The sequence below is a fragment of the Grampus griseus genome, assembly GCF_964374135.1.
Source record: "Grampus griseus genome assembly, chromosome: 9".
Taxonomy (NCBI): domain Eukaryota; kingdom Metazoa; phylum Chordata; class Mammalia; order Artiodactyla; family Delphinidae; genus Grampus; species Grampus griseus.
The window spans coordinates 98,799,145-98,819,544 of NC_139003.1; the positions used below are offsets into that span (position 1 = coordinate 98,799,145).

The 20,400-nt window shown below is 37.7% G+C and overlaps 1 protein-coding gene across 1 annotated transcript in view; it reads right to left on the minus strand.

Annotated features, from left to right (window-relative positions):
• LANCL2 (LanC like glutathione S-transferase 2) overlaps positions 1–20,400 on the minus strand; it is a 60,185-nt gene that overhangs the window by 31,641 nt on the left and 8,144 nt on the right. Inside the window, exon 2 of the mRNA XM_082661590.1 lies at positions 10,369–10,486. Within this exon, the coding sequence (XP_082517716.1) occupies positions 10,369–10,486 (118 nt within the window). The remainder of the gene's footprint in view (positions 1–10,368; positions 10,487–20,400) is intronic.

The following is a 20,400-nucleotide window of genomic DNA, read 5'->3' on the forward strand; positions in this document are numbered from 1 at the left end:
CCTGATTCCACAAAGCCAGGCTGAGTGCTGCCGGTCTCGTCTGCTTCCCTAGGGCAGCGAGGGATGCTCAAGTGTCTGCCTTCTCCCAGTTCTGCAGGGCTGGGCCAGCTTTCTGCCCATGCTCACTGTCCACTAAGGTTTGCACACACTGCCCTCAAGGGCACACACAGTTATGGGGTGGATCAGTGTGTGGGTGAGGAATGCAGAACGTTGGAGGTAACCATGGGCTAACTGGGGGATCCACTGGTGAGGTGTCCCCAGTGGCTCACAGGCAGGCTTCCTGATGGAGTCCTCAAAGTGGCTAGTGGACCTGCATCCCTTGTTGAATTCTGAGCCCTGGTTGCTATGCTCTCAGCCCTTCCTTGCCCCTTGGTCATGAACATCTCCTCTGTATTCTGAAAGGGATGGGAAAGAAGTGGGTATCCTATGTAGCTTCCCACATAGCTGGGGAAGCCGGGCACTCATTCACATGTTCTCACTTTCCCCGTAGGAGAAATCACAGGCTGAATGTGTCTCTTGGCACTAAGCTGTGCCACCTTGGGGATGGGGTGACACAGGTGAAGTGAAAATTTTCCTCTTACCCTTTTCAATGTGTCCAATCTCAGTTTTTGTTTTGTGTCCCCCCCCGCCCCCACCCAATGGTATTGTGTAAATCCTCCACTGGACTCTTGGATCCCAGAAAGGTACTCTCATCTGTGTATAATTATCGAAGTCAGTGTTCTTTGGGGAGGAAGACAGTAGAAAACTCCTATTCCACCATTTTACTGTTGTCACTCCTAAGGATTTCCCGTCCTTTAGTAAAGGTTTGTTATAATTTCCCAGTGAAATTTTTGGGTAAATATTTGACAACATTCTCAAAATTTTATTTGGAATTTTGTCTGTTTACATGTCCTATCTCTTCTAGGGTCAGGTTTGGTAGATTATGTATTCACAGAGAATTATCCATTTCAAGTTACCTTGTGAAATAAATTTTTGTAAAGTGAAGAGTAGTCATGTGATTTCTAAAATTTCCTCTATTTATTTATTTATTTGGCTGCGTCGGGTCTTAGTTGCAGCATGTGGGATCTTCACTGTGGCATGCGGAAACTTTCGTTGTGGTGCGCGGGCTTCTAAGTTGTGACGCTAGGGCTCTAGAGCACGCGGGCTCTCTACTTGAGGCATGAGGGCTCCAGAGTGCGCAGGCTCAGCAGTCGTTGTGTGTGGGCTCTCTAGCTGTGGTGCGCGAGCTCTAGAGCACACGGGCTCAGGAGTTGCAGCACATGGGCTTAGTTACCCTGCAACACGTGGGATCTTAGTTCCCCAACCTGGGATTGAACCTGTGTCCCCTGCATTGGAAGGAGGATTCTTAACCACTGGACCACCAGGGAAGTCCCTAAAATTTCCTCTGTTTTAAGGCTTCCCGATTTCATTTATGTTTTTGTGCCCTTCATCCCCTATCTGCAAACTTCTGTTCCTAATTAATGTCACTATAAAATTATGCCCATTTCCTCAATCATATCTTGGCTAGTCCTCTAATACAGGAATCAGCAATTTTTTTTCCATAAAGGCCAGATAATCATCTTTAGGTTAGGCTTCAAGGGCCACATTTAGTCTCTGTTGGGTTTTCTTTTATTTCAAAATTCTTAAGAATGTAAATAAAAATGCTTCTGGGTTCAAGGCCTGTGAACAAACAGGCTGTATCCCAGATTTGGCCCACGAGCCACTGTTTGTCAATTATTACATTAGTAGAGTCCTCTGGAATGCTCTTGATAAAAATATTTCCTAGGTTACTGTTATACTTTTTGTTATATTTCATATGCCTGGAGGGCAGTAACCTATAGCTGGATTTAACATCTTATCTTCATATTTTCATTCCTTGAATATCTTGTAGGATGCCAGTTAACTTCTTTTTTAAAAAATATTTATTTATTTATTTGGCTGTGCCGGGTCTTAGCTGCAGCACATGGGATCTTAGTTGCGGCATGCAGGATCTAGTTCCCTGACCAGGGATCGAACCCAGGCCCCCTGTATTGGGAGCGTGGATACTTAACCACTGGACCACCAGGGAAGCCCCTGCTGGTGAACTTCTGAATGTGGCCACTTAGAGGTTTGATACCAATGTGATTTCCTCCCTGTTGATATTTCTGTCATATACCTCCTCCTCAACTACTGACATCCCACACCACAGTGGTACATTTATTACAATTGATGAATTGACACTGACACATCATTTTCACCAAAAGCCCATAGTTTTTATTACGGTACACTCGTGGTGCTGTACATTCTGTGGGTCTGGACAAATGTATAATGAGATGTATCCACTACTGTACAATGATCCAGAGCAGTTTCACTGTCCTGAATATCCTCTGTGCTCTACCTATTCATCTGTCCTTCACCCTCTAGCTCACTGAAAACACTAACCATTTTTATTGTCTTCACAGTTATACATTCTCCAGAATATCATATAGTTGGAATCACATAGTATGTAGCCTTTACAGATGTCTTCTTTCAATTAGAAATATACAATTTAAAAATTTAATTAATTAATTAATTTTTTGGCTGCATTGGGTCTTCGTTGCTGTGCGTGGGCTTTCTCTAGTTGCCGTGAGTGGAGGCTACTCTTTGTTGCAGTGCACGGGCTTCTCATTGTGGTAGCTTCTCTTGTTGTGGAGCATGGCCTCTAGGCACGCGGGCTTCAGTAGTTGTGGCACGCAGGCTCAGCAGCTGTGGACCGTGGGCTCTAGAGCACAGGGTCAGTAGTTGTGGCACATGGGCTTAGTTGCTCCGCAGCATGTGGGATCTTCCCAGACCAGGGCTCGCACCTGTGTCCCCTGCACTGGCAGGTGGGTTCTTAACCACTGCGCCACCTGGGAAGCTCAGAAATATACATTAACCTTTACTCCATGCCTTTTTGTGGCACACTTCCTTTTAAGTCTGTATAGTGTTTCCTTGTTTGGATGCACCATTTATTTACTCATTCACCCATTGAAGGACATCTTGGTTACTTCAAACTTTTGGCAATTATGAATACAGTTGCTATAAACATTCATGTGCAGGTTTTTTGGTGGGCCTAAGTTTTCAGTTCATTTGGGTAAAAAAGAGCACAATTGCTGGCACATATGGTAAGTGTATGTTTAGCTGTGTTAAAAACTTCTGAACTGTCTTCCAGTGTGTCTATCTTGCATTTCCACCAGCAGTAAATGAGAGTTCTGGTTGTTCCACGTTGTCACCCGCATTTGGTACTGTCAGTGTTTTGAATTCTGGCGATTCTGTAATGACATAAGACGTTGAACATATTCTTATACACTTACTTGCCATCTGTATATCTTTTCTGGTGAGGTGTCTGCTCGTGCATTCTGCCTATTCTGTAATAAGGTTGTTCATTTCTTATTGTTGAGCTTTAAGAGTTCTTTGTTTACGCTGGGTAAAATCCATTATCAGATATGTCTTTTGCAATTATTTTTTCCTTGTCAGTGGCTTGTCTCATTCTCTTTTGCAGGTAGTTTTTAATTTTAAAGAAGTCCAGATTATCATTTACAGGGATACCTCATTTCACTGTGCTTCACTTTACTGCACTTCCCAGATGTTGTGTTTTTGGCAAATTGTAGTTTTGTGGCAACTATGAATTGAGCAAGTCTGTCAGAGTCATTTTTCCAATAGGATTTGCTCACTTTGTGTCTCTGTGTCACATTTTGGCAATTCTCACAATATTTCAAACCCTCAACCAGCAAAAAAGACTGACTCACTGAATGCTTAGATGATGGTTAGCATTTTTTAGCAATATTTTTAAATTAACATATGTACATTGTTCTTTTTGGACATGATACTATTGCACAGTGTACTGTAAACATGACTTTTATATGCACTGAGAAACCAGAAAATTCATATGACTCACTTTACTGCGATACTCGCTTTATTGTGGTAGTCTGGAACTGAACGCACAATATCCCCAAGGTACGCCTGTATTTCTTTCACAGATCACATCTTTGGTGTTGTATCTAAAAAGTCAGTGCCATACCAAAGGCCACCTATGTTTTTTCCTGTGTATCTTCTAGGACTTTTACAGTCTTGAATTTTATGTTTCGGTCTATGGTCCATTTTGAGCTAATTCTTTTGAAAGGTATCTAGATTCACTTGTTGCATGTGGATGCCCAGTTGCTCTAGGACCATTTGTTGAAATGACCATCTTCACTACACTGCATTGCCTTTGCTCCTTTGTCAAATATCAGTAGCTATATTTATGTGGGTCTATATCTGGGCTCTCTATTCTGTTCTATTCTTTCACCAGTACTACATTGGTTTGGTTATTGTAGCTTATAAGTCTTATAGTCTTATAAGTCTTATAAAGTCAGATAGCATCATGTCTCCAACTTTGTTCTTTTCCTTCAATATTGAGTGGGATATTCTGGGTCTCTTTCTTCTCCATACAAACTTTAGAATCAGTTTACTGATATCCACAAAATAACCTGCTGGAATATTGATTGGCACTGCATTGAATCTATAGATCCAAGTTGGGAAGAATTGACATCTTGACAATATTGAGTCTTCCTATCCAAGAATATGGAATATCTCTCTTTAGTTCCCCTTTGATATCTTTCATAAGAGTTTTGTAGTTTACCTCACATAGATTTTGCATATATTTTGTTAGACTTATACCTAAGTATTTTGGGGGGATGCTAATGTAAACAGTATTGTGTTTTCTACTTCAAATTTCACTTATTTATTGCTGGTATATAATGAAGCAACTGACTTTTGTATATCTACCTCATAACCTGCAACCCTGCTATCACTGTTTATTAGTTCCAGGAGATTATTTTTTGTTGATTCTTTCTGATTTTCTACATAGAACAGCATGTGATCTGCAAAGGTAGTTTTATTTCTTCCTTCCCCATCTATACACTTTTTATTTCCTTTTCTTGTCTCATTACATTAGCTAGGACTTCAAATATGATGCTGAGAGCAGTGGTGAGAGGGAACATCCTTACCTTGTTGCTGATCTTAGCAGGAAAGCTCTGAGTGTTTTACCATTAAATACAATGTAGTTTTTTTGTGGATGTTCTTAACCAAGTTGAAGATGTTCCCATCTATTCACAGTTTGCTGAGAATTTTTAATCATGAATAGCCACTGGATTTTGTCAGATGCTTTTTCTGCATATATTTATATGATGTGACTTTTTTCTTGTTTAATCCCACTCCACTTTCAAATATTACTGTACCATTTCATGGGTAGAGCAAGTATCTTATAATAATAAAATATTCCTAATTCCTTCCTCCTACCTCTTATATCTTGCTGTCATTCATTTTACTTATACATAACATGTACATATAAACATATATATATATATGCATACATATAAACATATACTTAAGCATATGTAATTGAACACATTATTGCTTTTATTTTGAACACACATTTTGATCCATTATATCATCTGAGAATAAGAAAAATAAAAGTTTTTATTTCGCCTTCATTTATTCATACTCTGAAGTTCTTCCCTTTTTTAACATAGATCCAAATATCTAACCAATACCATTTTCCTTCTCAGAAGGATTTGGCTTACCATTTCTTGAAAATCAAGTCTAATGGCAACAAATTCCCTTAATTTTTGTTTGAGAAAGCTTTTATTTCTCCTTCACTTTTAAGGATAATTTTGCAGGGTACAAAATTCTAGGATTTTTAATTTTTTTTTAAACTCTCAATACTTTAAGTATTTCACTCCATTCTTATCTTGCTTACACTGTTGCTGAACAGAAGTCTGGTGTAATTTTGATCCTTGCTTTTCTATAATAGGGCAGTTTTTTTGTGTTCTTTCAAGATTTAAAAAAAATTTTTATTACAATATAGGTGATTCACAACGTTGTGCTAGTTTCAGGTGTACAGCAAAGTGAATCAGTTATACACATATCCACTCTTTTTTAGATTCTTCTCCCATATAGGCCATTACAAAGTATTAAGTAGAGTTCCCTGTGCTATACAATACATCCTTATTAGTTATCTGTTTTATACATAGTAGTGTGTATATGTCAACCCCAATCTCCCAATTTATCCCGCCCTCCCCCCTTTCCCCTCTGGTAACCATAAATTTGTTTTCTACATCTATGATTCTATTTGTTTTCTAAGTAAGTTCATTTGTACCCGTTCTTTTTAGATTCCGCATATAAGCAATAAGATATTTGTCTTTCTCTGTCTGAATTACTTCACTCAGTACGACAATCTCTAGGTCCATCCATGTTGCTGCAAAAGGCATTATTTCATTCTTTTTTATGGCTGAGTAATATTCCATCATATATATGCACCACATCCTCTTCATCCATTCCTCTGTCAATGGACACTTAGGTTGCTTCCATGTCCTGTCTATTGTAAATAGTGCTGCAATGAACACTGGGGAGCATGTATCTCTCACAAGATTTTTTATCTTTGGTTTTATGAAGTTTGGATACTATATGCCTAGATGCAGGTTTTTTGTTTTTTTGTTGTTTTTGGCATTTATCCTCTTTGGTATTCTCTGAGCTTCCTGGACCTGTGGTTTAGTGTATACTAATTTGGAAAAATTCCTGGTCATTATTGCTTCAAATATTGTTTCTGATTCTTTCTGTTTCTTTTCCTTCTGGTATTACCATTTCACAAGTGTTGACCCTTTTGTCATTGTTCCCTAGTTCTTGGATACTGGTTTTGGGGGGTTTTTTTCAGCTTTTTTTCAGTTTTAGAAGTTTCTACTGCCATATCCTCAAGCTCAGTGATTCTTTCCCTAGCTGTGTCTCATCTACTAAATTAGCCCATCAAAGGAATTCTTCGTTTGTTATAGCTTATTTGATTTCTAGCATTTATTTATGTTCAATTCCTTCTTAGGATTTACATCTCTCTGCTTTCATCATCCATGGGTTCTTGCGTGTTGTCTACTTTTTTCATTAAATCCTTAGCATATCATCATAGTATTTAAAAATTCCTGCTTTGACAATTCCAACATTCCCGCCATATCTCATTCTGGTTCTGATGTTTGTTTAGTCTCCTCAAACTGGTTTGTTTTTGCCTTTCAGTATGTCTTGTAATTTTTTTATTGAAAGGTAGACATAATGTACTGGGTAAAAGAAACTGCAACAAATAGTCCTCTAGTAATGGAGTAGTAAGGAGTGGGGCAGTGGAAGCATTCTATGGTCCTATGACCAGGTCTCAGTGTTTTGTTGAACATGTGCCTCTGGACCATGAACTCCACCAGTGCTTCTGTGTCTTCTTCCCCTTAGGTTGGACAGAATGGCTAGAGGGAGCTGGAGTTGGCTACTACCCTTCCTCCAGGTAGGTTAGTTTCTGATAAAACTCCAGGAGGCGAGGCTCTGGTAAAGCAGTTTCTCCTGAAGGCTGGCCGTGTTAAGAACAGAATGCTCTAGCGTATTTCAGAATGGTTCCTTTTCCCCTCCCCCAACCAGAGGCATGAGAGGATTTTTCTCCAATATTCACACTGAGGACCTGGGATAACTCCAAAGTTAACCTCACAAAAGTGTGGGTGCCTCCCTATGATTGGGTCCTCCTAGAGTTTTTTTAACTCTCATATTTGCCCACACTGAGCTTCTAGCAATTAATCAATTACAGTTTTGGCTCCTGTGGAGATCTCTCCTTGTAGGTCTCTGCTCCAGTAAATTGTGATTTTCTGAATCTCCCTGTCTATTGCTATTTTTGGTGCAGCTGTTTGTCATGTAACCCCACTTCTCTGACGGATCTTAGAAAAGTTATTGATTTTTCAGTTAGTTCAGCTTTTAACTTTTTAGGACAAAGTGGTGACTTCTAAACTCCTTACACATCAGACCAGAAACTGGAAGTTTTTCTCCAGTTTGATTTTTTTCCTTTTATGGTATTGCTGTGTTTTCTGCAGTGCCAGTTCTTTCTTCAACTCCTTGCAATTTAGTCCTCATTTCTGAAGTGATTTTGCCTTTTCCTTTCATTTCTTTTCTTAGTTCTGTCAATTCTTATTTCACATCACCTTTCTGTCTTGCCATCTCTTCTCTGAGTTACTTTACTTCTGCATTGTGACTATATTGCATAATTAACTTACAAAATTAATGTTGAAAGTACTGCCCTTTTTCTCCATCTTGTAGTAGAATTTTCCTGGTGTGTTTTCTTCTGCTGACAAAACCTGATTTTCTTTTTCCTAATATTATGTAAATAATTGTAGATTTTTTTTCTTAAATTCAAAAGATAAATTTTTCTGGATCAACTATTAACAGGAAGAGGAAAATGAAAGGCATCCTCTTCTTAGTAAGTGATGAACAGTTTAGTTAATAAATGACGACTTTTGGTAGCCAGATTTCCTTTGAGTCTCATATTCTTTCTTGTTTGAGGAGGGCCCCTATCATTGCTGTTTCTCTCCTTACCTACACCATTAGCCAGTGCCACCAGGAATGCAGCTTCTGCTTTGTAAGTTAATCCCCTCTTTTTCAGAACAGCGCTTTTATATAAAGTCTAAAATAAAACCTGTTCCCTGTATACCCTAAACACCTTTTTCCTCTGCTTTGTCCAGCATTACTTGCCCACTTTGCACTTAGATACGCCCTCAAAAGATCCCCCTCAGGGTGTGTCTCACTCCTTCTGGGAATAACTACTCGTTAACTGGGAAAGTGGGGAATGGTGGGACAGATTCTGCCAGCCCTGGATCCTTTGTCTTTCTTCACCGGCTCTGCCACTGTGACTTTCCATAGTTATTCTGGATGCTATTTGTTTTTCACCCCTTATTATTTGTGTATATTCTCATTCTCACTTTTTGCTAAAGGGATAAATTTGGGGTGCTTCATTTGTTCTTATATTGTACAGTTTAAGGAGAAAAGACAGGGAGGTAGGGGTGTAAGTGGATTCCACACAGTTACATGAACCCCAAAGTCCTAAATATTATTTGAAATCATTCAAACCAAATATTTCCATGATGACTCTCAGTGATTCCAAAAAATGACAACAACCGGGGATTTTTAAGAAACAGTGATTCTCAGAATCCTCCCCCCAGAGTTCCTGATGTAACTGTCCTGGGGTGGAGGCTGACAGTCTTTGTTTATTATAAAGCTCTCTGGATAATTCTGATGCACAGCCAATTTGGGACCTAACAATCATGGAGTTAAAACCCCTTTTCAACAAGAAGAAATGCTTTAAGTAAAAGACTTTATAGGAGGAAAACTGTGCTACTAATAACTGTTTTTTCTTTCAAGATAACCTTATTCTCTGTATTTTACTTCAAGTTAGCCAAAACTATTTACTTTTACATTTAGGGGACTTCCCTGGTGGTCTGGTGGCTAAGACTCTGCGCTCCCAATGCAGGGAGTCCAGGTTCGACCCCTGGTCAGGGAACTAGATCCCACATGCCACAACTAAGAGTTCACATGCTGCAACTAAAGATCCCGCATGCTGCAACAAAGATCCCGCGTGCTGCAACTAACACCCAACACAGCCAAATAAATAAATAAATATTTTTTAAAAATTACATTTAGGATAAGTTTCTTTGGCTCTGTAAGAGAACTAGCTCGTTGTCTGTTTGGGTATAAAAGTTTGAAAAATTCAATTCTAATGCTACTATGTACTACTGTATTGATAACAGGCAAATAATAAATAAAGCATCGCATAAATGAGTACAAATATAAACACAAATAATAAAAAAGATCAGGGCCATCAAGTTTGAGCGTGCACTGCAAAGACAAGTGCCAGCTCTTGGTGACTCCAACATGTACACTTGTGCCCATACTGTTCACTGACTAAACTATAAAAACTTAGCAAGAAAAGGCTGTAACGATAGCAATGCTCATACTGCAGTCTAATCCCTCAGAACAAGGTCTGTCTCATTTCTTTTATATTCCCTAAATAGCTACGACAGTATTATGGCTACATGGTAAAATAACAAAAAGAATGTAAAGATTAGTTAAGGCAAATTCATTTTGAAATTAAGTTTTTTGATGTGAAATGTATTACTGGTTGCTTGTTTAATTATTATTATCAGAAACAAAATCAAAATCTTTATGTGTACAAATGATGTAAATGAGTACAAAAAGTAGGTTAAATCGTTCATACGTATCGGGCCAGAGAAATCACACAAATATATCTTGTTGCAAAGATCAAAGACCCAAAAGCAGACGAAAAAGCTGATCTTAACGCATTTTCAAAAACAGCCATAAATTAGGTCAGATAATTAATGTTACAAAAATATGACATACAAACTCATATGCCATTCAAACTTCAGGCAGAAAGAATTTCTTTAGAAATAAAATTACAAAGCATCTCATCAATGAAGATAGCTCAAGACTTCTTTTAAAAGGTATAAACCTTTGACTTTTAAAAGAAGAAGAATTCAGATCCAAGGCTTACATATCATAATCCAAAAATAAAACATATCAATTACTTACATCCCAGAGGCTTACCTGTCCAACCAGTATACGCAGAGCAATCATGTGGATCCGCTGTCTTCAGCCCTTCTTCCATCTGCTGTAGAAGGTCTTTGATTTTGGTCTGGATCCGCCTTGTGAAATTATTAATAATCTGAGAACCAAAAGAAGACATAAAATTAAATTGCACAAGAATAGGACAATGTTGTAGTAACTAACAGCCTAAGTTGTAAAAACAGACAAATTATATTACCTGGCCCATTTCAATGTTTCATTGGTTGGAGGGAGTCTACCTTGGTTTTTACAAGGTAAGTTTGAAAATGAGAGAATGCCCTATACGGACTCTAAGTCATAAGGAGAATTAGAATGCCCTACATGGACTCTAAGTATTGTAGAATCACAAAAAATAAGTTGCAGAAATCAAAGGAAAAAACTAAAAAACAAAAAAAGAGGAAAGAGATGTACCTGACTACACAAACATTTTAACTTCTTTAAGTTAAAAAACATGAGATGGTTTAAAAGTCAATGACAAGGGGAAATATGTGCAATATAAAATATTATAAATAAAAGAAAACTATATAACAATATAGAAATACACTTAAAATTATCAATGTACCTTATAAGAAGAAAAAAAATCAAATGACAGGCATATGCAAAAATGTTCAATCACTTAGCGATTAATGAAATGCAAGTAAGTACAAATACTGTCGTTTGCCTATCAGATTAACAAATAATAAAAAAATTTAAAAATGTTAACTCCCAAGGCTGCCAGGAGCTAAGATAACAGGTATTCTTATTCACTGCTGGTGATCTTTCTCAAGGGAAATTTATCAGTATTCTTAAACATGTAGTTGACAGTGCTGTCCAGATTTTTCTGCCTTTGATGATTTTTGAAGACTCCAGTTGTTACATCAATTGCTGAGGTGTATTAAAATCTCCAGTTGTGACTGTGAAATTGTCTGTTTCTCCCTTTAATTCTTTTTTTTTCTTTAGTGTACTTGTAGTTCTGTTATTTGGCATAGACAAATCTAGGAATGCTAGATCTTCCTGACAGATTTTATCATAAAGAAACATCCCTCTGTGGGACTGCAAGGAAAATATTTTCATGTTACTGGACAGTTAGGGTTTTCAGGCCAAATTTTACTGAAATTTGGGATTCTGGACTAAAAGCAACCTTAGGAACTAAGTTACAATAGTATACATTGTCAAAGCCCCGGGGAGGTTTTACTTAACCCCGGAGGGCTGTGTCTACATTTCAAAGGGGATGAGAAGCTACAGCAGGGAAACCCTTCCCAGTCATAGAACTGAAGACAAACGGGCCTGTCTTTTCACAGAGAGAGTTATTTATATTCCAAAGACTTTGATATTTCCAATGAAACTCTCTCAGAAAGGGAAGGAGAGACAGTTGTCTCCTTCCCTTGTATAAAAACACAGAAAACTTGTTTTTCTTCATTCTTTGCCTACAATACAGACTTTGTGTACGTAGGACATTTGACCTGGCTTTCACTGCCAAAGAGGTAAGACGTGAGCCTGAGGGAACCACTCACTGGTTATTTTCTGTCTAGTAAATAAGAAATCTCTGATCCAGAAACCTCTTGTGTACATTCAGGAAAAAATTAATAAGTATAAATATTGAAAACCTAAACCAGGGTAATATCAACATCATGGCAGTACAACACATTCCTTGTTTTTGTTTTCCCCTTTAACAACAAAAATTAGGCATCCATCCACCAACGGAAGTGCCTTCGTGTGAGTTGTGGAATGCAGCACCATACACCAAGGGACCCACGGCAAAGCTAGCCCACTAGCGAACTAGGTAATAAGCAGAGAGACTTCAGTACCGGCTGTGAAACCTACAGGAGACTGAATCGGTTCCAGCCCCTCAGCTACAGTCTGGGAGTGCAGGCAGAACAGTGACTTAGGCAGTCGCCTTCGGATGAGATAGCCTTTGTGGAAGTCCAGATTTCCCGAGGAGAAGTACCAACACTCCATTGGAGGAAAAAGAAAAAAAGGAGTTTGGGTCCACTCAAGTGGGTAAGAGTAACAGCTTGTCTCTGCTGGCATCACCTAATGTTCAGGTATAGCATATGGCTAAATAGATGGCCCGTTATTTCTCCATCTGGGGAAAGGGAGAGCCACTGAGTGACTGCCTGGTTTCTAACTCTGTGCAGGACTCCGATGAAGAGACCTATTTCTCTCACTTCTCATAATGCATCCAGAGCATTACAGAGGGAGTCCAGGCCTGGGGAGAGGGCGCAAGTCAGATAGCAGCATATAAGATTCCCAGGGCATTAAAGGAATGTAGCTCCCGCTGGTCCATTTTGGACTCTACCAGGAACATGAAAAATCAAGAAGACATGACGTCACCAAAAGATCACAATAATCTTCCAGTGACCAAACGTAAAGACGTGAAAATCTAATATTTACACAAGGAAGAATTCAAAATAGCTGTTTTAAGGAAACTCAATGAGCTATAAAACACAGAAAAACAATTCAATGAAATAAAAAAAACAGTATGTGACGAAAATGAGAAATTTAACAAAGAAATAGAAATCACTGAAAAATAAACAAATAGAATTGTGGAGCTTAAGAATTTAATGAATGAAATGAAAAATACAATAGAGAGCATCAAAAGCAGGCAGATCATATAGAAGACAGAATCAACAATATAGATAGGAACTTAGAAAGAACCCAGTCTGAAGAAAAAAAAGAATAAAAAAGAGTGAAGAAAGCCTACATGATCTATGAGACATCCTGAAAAAACCAACAGCCAAATCATTAGAGTTCCAGAAGGAAAAGTGAGGGAGAAAGGGGGCAGAAAACTTATTTAAAGAAATAATGGCTGAGAACTTTCCAAACCTGGGAAGAGATATGCACATCAAGTTCATGAAGTTAATAAACAGATTACCCCATTACTTCAACCCAAATTGTCCTTCTCCAAAACACACTGGATTAAACCTATCAAAAATCAAACACAAAAAGAGAAACCTAAAGACAGCAAGAGAAAAAGAAGACTGTAACCTACAAAGGAACCTCCAATGGGACATCAGTGAATTTCTCAGCAGAAATCTTACAGGCCAGGAGAACGTGGGATGATATACTCAAAGTGATAAAACAAAAAATAAAAAAATAAAAAATACTCCATGTGGGGACTTCCCTGGCGGTCCAGTGGTTAAGACTCTGCGCTTCCACTGCAGGGGGCATGGGTTCGATCCTTGATCGCGGAACTAAGATCCTGCATGCCGTGTGGCGTGGCCAAAAATTAAAAAAAAACAGAAACAAAACCAAAAAACTCCCTGTGGCAAAGTTACCCTTCCGGAATGAAGGAGAAATAAAGACTTCCCCAGACAAAGGCTGAGGTAATTCATCATCACTAGATCTGTCTAACAAGGAATGCTGAAGGAAGTTCTTCAAGCTGAAATGAGAGGAGGCTAACTAGTAATGTGAAACATAAAAAATACACCGATCAAGATAAATATAAAATCAAATTCAGAACACTGCAATATGATGGTGTGTTAACACTTAACACTAGTATAAAGATTAGAACTAGAGTATCAAAAGTAACTACAGCTACTATAATTTGCTGATGAACATACAATATGGAAAGAGGCAAACTGTGACATAAAAAACCATAAAAGGTGGAAGAGTAAAAGGGTAGATGTTTCGTATGAGATTAAAATTAAGCTGTTACCAGAGTAAAATAGACTGTTATAGCTATAAAATGTTTTATGTATCTCATGAAAATCACAAAGCAAAATATTTGAGTAGACTCCCAAAAGATAAAGACGAGGGAGTCAGAAGCATACAATGGTGGGAAATCACCAATTCACAAAGGAATCCAGCAAGAGTCAAAGAGGAACAAGAAAACTACAGAACAGCCAGAAAGCAATTAAAAAGATGGCACTAGTAAGTCCTTACATATCCATAATCACTCTAAATATAAGTAGATTGAACTTCTAATCAAAAGGGAAAGAATGACTGGATGAATAAAAAACAAGAGCCAACTATATGCTGCCTACAAAAGACTCACTTCAGCTTTAAGAACACACATAGCTCAAAGTGAAAGGACGGAAAAAGACATTCCACAAAGTGGAAACCAAAAGAAAGCAGGGGTAGCTGTATTTATACCAGACAAAATGACCTTAAGTAAAAAAACAGTCACGTGAAACAAAGGTCATTATATAAAGGGGTCAACTCCTCTGAAGAAGACATTAACAATCGGAAATACATATGCACTCAACACCAGAGCAACTAAATATATTAAGCAAATAATACCAGACCTAAAGGGAGAAACAGACAACAATACAATAATAACAGAGGACTTCGATACCACACTGTCAGCAATGGGTAGGTCATCCAGTCAGAAAATCACTAAGGAAACACTGGACTTGAACCATATGTTAGACCAAATGAACCCAATAGACACATATAAGACGTTCAATCCAACAACAGAATATAATTCTTCTCAAGTACACACAGAATATTCTTAAGGATAGATCATATGACAGGGCACAGAACAGGTCTTAACCAAATTCAGAAGACTCAAATCATACCAAGTATCTTTACTGACACTGGTATAAAAATGTAAATCAACAACGAGGAAACTGGAAAATCCACATATATGAGGAAATTGAACAACATACTCCCGGACAACCAATGAGTCAAAGAAATCAAAAGGAAAATCAAACAATATCTTGAAACAAATGAAAACAGAAACACAACATTACCAAAACTATAGGATGCTGCAAAAGCAGTTCTAAGAGGTAAGTTTATAGTGATAAATACCTACAGTAAGGAAAAAGAAAGATCTTAAATAAATAAATAATCTAGCTTTATACCTCAAGGAACTAGAAAAAGAATAAACCAAGCTCAAAGTTAGCAGATAAAAGGAAATAACAAAGATCACAGCAAAAATACATGAAATAGAAACTAGAGAAATAATAGAAAAGATTAACAAAACTAAGAGCTGTTTTTAATTAGTTAATTTATTTTTAATATTCATTTATTTATTTGGCTGCACCAGGTCTTAGTTGTGGCATGCAGGATCTTCATTGCAGCATGCAGGATCTTTAGTTGCGGCATGCGGGCTCTTTTAGTTGCGGCATGCAGGATCTAGTTCCCCAACCAGGAATTGAACCTGGGCCCCTGCATTGGGAGCATGGAGTCTTAACCACTGGGCCACCAGGGAAGTCCCTAAGAGCTGTTTCTTTAAAAGATTTTTTTAAAAAACTGACAAACCCTTTAGCTAAACTAAGAAAAAGAGAAGACTCAATAAATAAAAACAGAAACTAAAGAAGAGATATTACAAGTGATACCACAGAAATACAGCTGACCCTTGAACAGCACGGGTCTGAAATGCACAGGTCCACTTATATGCAGATACTTTTCAGTAGTAAATACTACAGTGCTACATGGTCCATGGTTGGTTGAATTCAGGGATGTGGAAGACTCGAGAATATGAAGGGCTGACTGTAAGTTATATGCAGATTAACCCATATGCGAACAAAACAGATAACCTAGAAAACATGGATAATTTCCTAGAAACATACAACTAACCAAGGCCAAATCAGAAATAGTGGTCCAGTGGTGGTCCCTGGTGGTCCAGTGGCTAAGACTCTGTGCTCCCAATGCAGGGGGCCCAGGTTCGATCCCTGGTCGAGGAACTAGATCCCACATTCATGCTGCAACTAGGAGTTCACATGCTGCAACTAAAGGTCCCACGTGCCACAACTAAGACCCAGCTCAGCCAAATAAATATCTTTAAAAAGGAATAAATAGAAAGTATGAGTAAACTAATAATGTATAAGGAGAGTGAATCAATAATACAAAACCTCCCAAAAAGAAAACCCCAGACAAGATGGTTTCACTCGTGAATTCTATGAAACATTTAAGGAATAATTAGCACCAACCTTTTTCAAACTTCTTCAAAAAATTGAAGAGGGAACACTCCCAAATACAAGACCAGCATTACCCTGATACCAAAGCCAGATAAGGACACTACGTGAAACAAAAACTACACACCAATATCCCTGATGAACACAGATGCAAAAATTCTCAACGAGATATTAGCAAAATGAATTCAAAAATACACTAAAAGGATCTTACACCATGATCAAGTGGGAGTTTTCCCTGGGATACAAAGATGGTTCAATATATGCAAATCAATAAGTGTGACACATCACATTAATAGAACAAGAGATAAAAATCATATGATCCCCTCAATAGATGCAGAAAAAGCATTTGACAAAATACAACATCCTTTCACGATAAAACTCTCAGCAAATTGGGAATAGAAGAAGAACACCTTAACATAACAAAGGCCATATATTTACTATATGGTTATAGCTAACTTCATACTCAATGGTGAAAGGCTGAAAGCTTCTCCCCTACGATCAGGACCAAGACAAGGGTGCCACTCTAAGCACTCTTGTTCAACACAGTACTGGAAATCCTGGCTAGAGCAATCAGGCAAGATAAAGAAATAAAAGGCATCCAAATCGGAAAGGAAAAAGTAAAACCGTTTATATTTACCGATATGATCTTATATACAGAAAACCCTAAAGACTCAACCAAAAAACTGATAGAACTAACCAATAAATTCAGTAAAGTTGCAGGATATAAAATCAATATATAGAAATCAGTTGTTTCTATACACTAACAACAAACTATCCAGAAAAAGAAATAAAACAGTCTCATCACAATAGCATCAAAAACAACAAAATACTTAGGAATACATTTTACCAAAGAGGTGAAAGAGCTGTACTCTGAAAACTGTAAGACTCCGATGAAAGAAAGTGAAGAGATAAACAAATAGAAAGATATCCTGTTTTCATGGATCAGAAAAATTAACATGTACTGCTGTTAGGTGTCAAAGAGGATAGATGTCTGATTCTCCATCCAACTGTTTAATAACTTTTTGACTCCAAGTTAGTAATGTAAGCCTCCTGTGTCTTGACCTTTGGTTTCCACCATTAATCAAAGAGATACAGAATAGTTTTCATGAGAAGGAAAAAAACTAGAGTACTACCACTTCATTACCTGGTGTGGCAGAACCCATAAGGTAGTACCTAGCCCACACTTATTGCAGGACACCCTCCTTCCTTATCAGAATCCTGATTAGATTCACAGCAGCAATGCATCCAACCCCAGAAGAGCTACTTGCTTTCCCAGACTGCCTTATGACCAGGGGCAGCCATATGACACCGTTCTAACCAGTGAGATGTAAGTGCAAGTCTTCTAAGGGCTCTTGGAAGGTTCTCATTTTTCTTGATAAAAGAGAAAGATACAGCTGGTACTCCCTTCTTTTTACTCCCTTCGTCCTACTGTAAAATTGGACAAGAAATCTGGGACTAGAGCAGCCATCTTATACTATAGCACAAAAAAATGAGAGAAAGACCAACATAACTGCAGAAATCCTGAAGTGAATCAACACCAAGAGTTGCCTACTTCTAGACTTCCTGTTATACAGGAAAAATAATCTAAGATACTTCCAAGTTGAGTCTTCCGTTTATTGTAGCTGAATGCAGGCCTAACACATTCATGTACAGTTTTAGCTCTGGCATGATAACTTTATTCCAAAGCATATGCTTTATTCCTCACAAATGATACTGGAGTATAGTTCTAAGGCTTACGATTACTCACTCTAATTCCTTTTAATACTTGACAAAATTCCATTGTGAAAGTGATTTCTCTGCCTTCGCTTTAAGGTATCTTTTCTAGTTCCTAATTTTCTAACTCTCTGTCATCAAAGAGATTTCTAATTTGTTGATGTTGGAACAAAAGTCTCAAGAACAAAGAAAAAAATTTATTATGCTATAATTCTATTTGGAGAAATTTTAACTGGTTAATCTCATTTAATAATGGTATTATTATAAAGATAATTAATAATTACTGAGCACTTTACCATATGCCTAGCACTAAGTGCTCTATGTGACATTTCAATTCATCTTCACATTACTGAATGATTCTGTTTTTTAGGTGAGAAACCTGGGGCCAGCCCAAGGTCACATGAGACAACAAGAGACTGAGCTTTTGGGGCTGTAGCTAGACTGTCTAATTCGAAAGTTCCTGGGCCTCCCTATGCTGAGCCCTTGTTGTGAAAATCTTTGCTTGATTCTCTATTTACAGTTTACCTTTAAATTTTCAAAGGCTTACTACAGCTTTCACTCAATCACACCATATGAATACAATACACATCTTCCACAAAGCACAGAAACAGAGCGAGTAGCTAAAGAATTTGGGAGGTTTTTCTCTGACTCAAAGATTAATTTTTAGTAATTGCACTGCAATTAGAAAGAAAATATTCTTTTCCTACATACTAGGCAATTTTCCCAAACAAGGATGCCCCAAAGTGCTATAAAGCAAAACGATGTTGGTATTTCTAATACTTACATGTTTTTCTGTATTTTTTTAAATGAAAGCTGTGTTTGAGGAAATACAACCCTAAAATACAAAAATACAGAAATCATAAAAGAGATTGATCATTAACTTTAAAATTCATGATCTTAACTTCAAATAGAGAGTGGAAACTCTCAAAATAGGTGTTTAACATGCACAAATAAATAACTCCTAAAGCAAAAGGTAATGCTTGGAACAGGTATTTGTGAACCAAACTTCTGAGTTTGAATAATGCACCAGGAGAGCTTGTGAATAAAATCATTTATTATACTCCTCACATAGGTGGGCACTTGTGACACTCTATCTAATTCAATCCTGATAACCCTATAACAACATTATCATCCCCGTGTTATAGACAAAGAAATTAAAGCTAACAATGACTTGTCTACATTTTTAAAGATAATAAAAATAGCTTTTTAACCCACATTTTGTGTATGTGCGATACACAGATTATACACTCCAGAATATGTGCAAATATATAGATACCAGTAATGACAAGTATATGTATACACAGGCACATATATATACATCAGCAAGTAATTCTTTCATAGGAAAGGTTTTAACAAATCTTTTTAATCCAGGGCACAGGTTGAGGAAAGTATATTTTGTAATCTCAGATCTCCCAGGGGAAGATGCTCTGTGACAGTTTACACATATGAAGTAGGTGGGCTTGGTTTTCTAACACTTTATTTTCAAACAAAAATGCATAAGCAAAAGTACCCCAATCATTACCTCAAAGTGAATTACTAAAGGAGAAAAGGGGAAAAAAGTTGTATGTTTTGACAGTAAAGAATTAGATGGTGGGGCTTCCCTGGTGGCGCAGTGGTTGAGAGTCCGCCTGCTGATGCAGGGGACATGGGTTCGTGCCCTGCTCCGGGAAGATCCCACATGCCGCGGAGCGGCTAGGCCCGTGAGCCATGGCCGCTGAGCCTGAGCATCCGGAGCCTGTGCTCCGCAACGGGAGAGGACACAGCAGTGAGAGGCCCGCGTAAGGCAAAAAAAAAAAAAAAAAGAATTAGATGGTGGGGGAACATCTACCCTCACTAGCAGTATTTTCAATAAACAGAAGAAGGATCATTACCTATACTGAATGTGTGTCAAGGAAATGCTGTTTGATTAGATGTTTGAAAATAGTTCATTCTTTTAAAAATAGGTGTATATTTACATAATCAGGTCTGTTTTTCTTGTTTCAAACTCAGTAACACTATTAATAGAAAATATTCTAGACTACATATCCTAAACACACACATCTGTCCAATTCTGATATACTTATTTTGTGTCATAAAAATTAACTGATAATCTGCTGTGTATACTCTGTAGGGGATATATATATATCATAACCACAAAAGAAGTTTGGAATTGCCATAAAGAACCAAGGACAGCTGCTTAGTAATGGTATATTAATAAACTGATTATAAGGGCTCAAAGCATACACAATTATAAGGTTAATAGGACTTTGTGGTCAAATTATATTTATTTTTGGAAAGCTCTCGGTGAAAAACTAGGTTTCATTTTTGATTAAACAATTGTTGCACGGTATTAGCTAAAATCTAGGGAAGAGAAACATTTTCCGAAAAGGAAACTCAGTTTGTTATATTCAATTCTATTCAAGTAAAATTGGCTCAAACCTATTCTGGCCCTAGCAGACTCCTAGGTGGCCACCCTACAGAA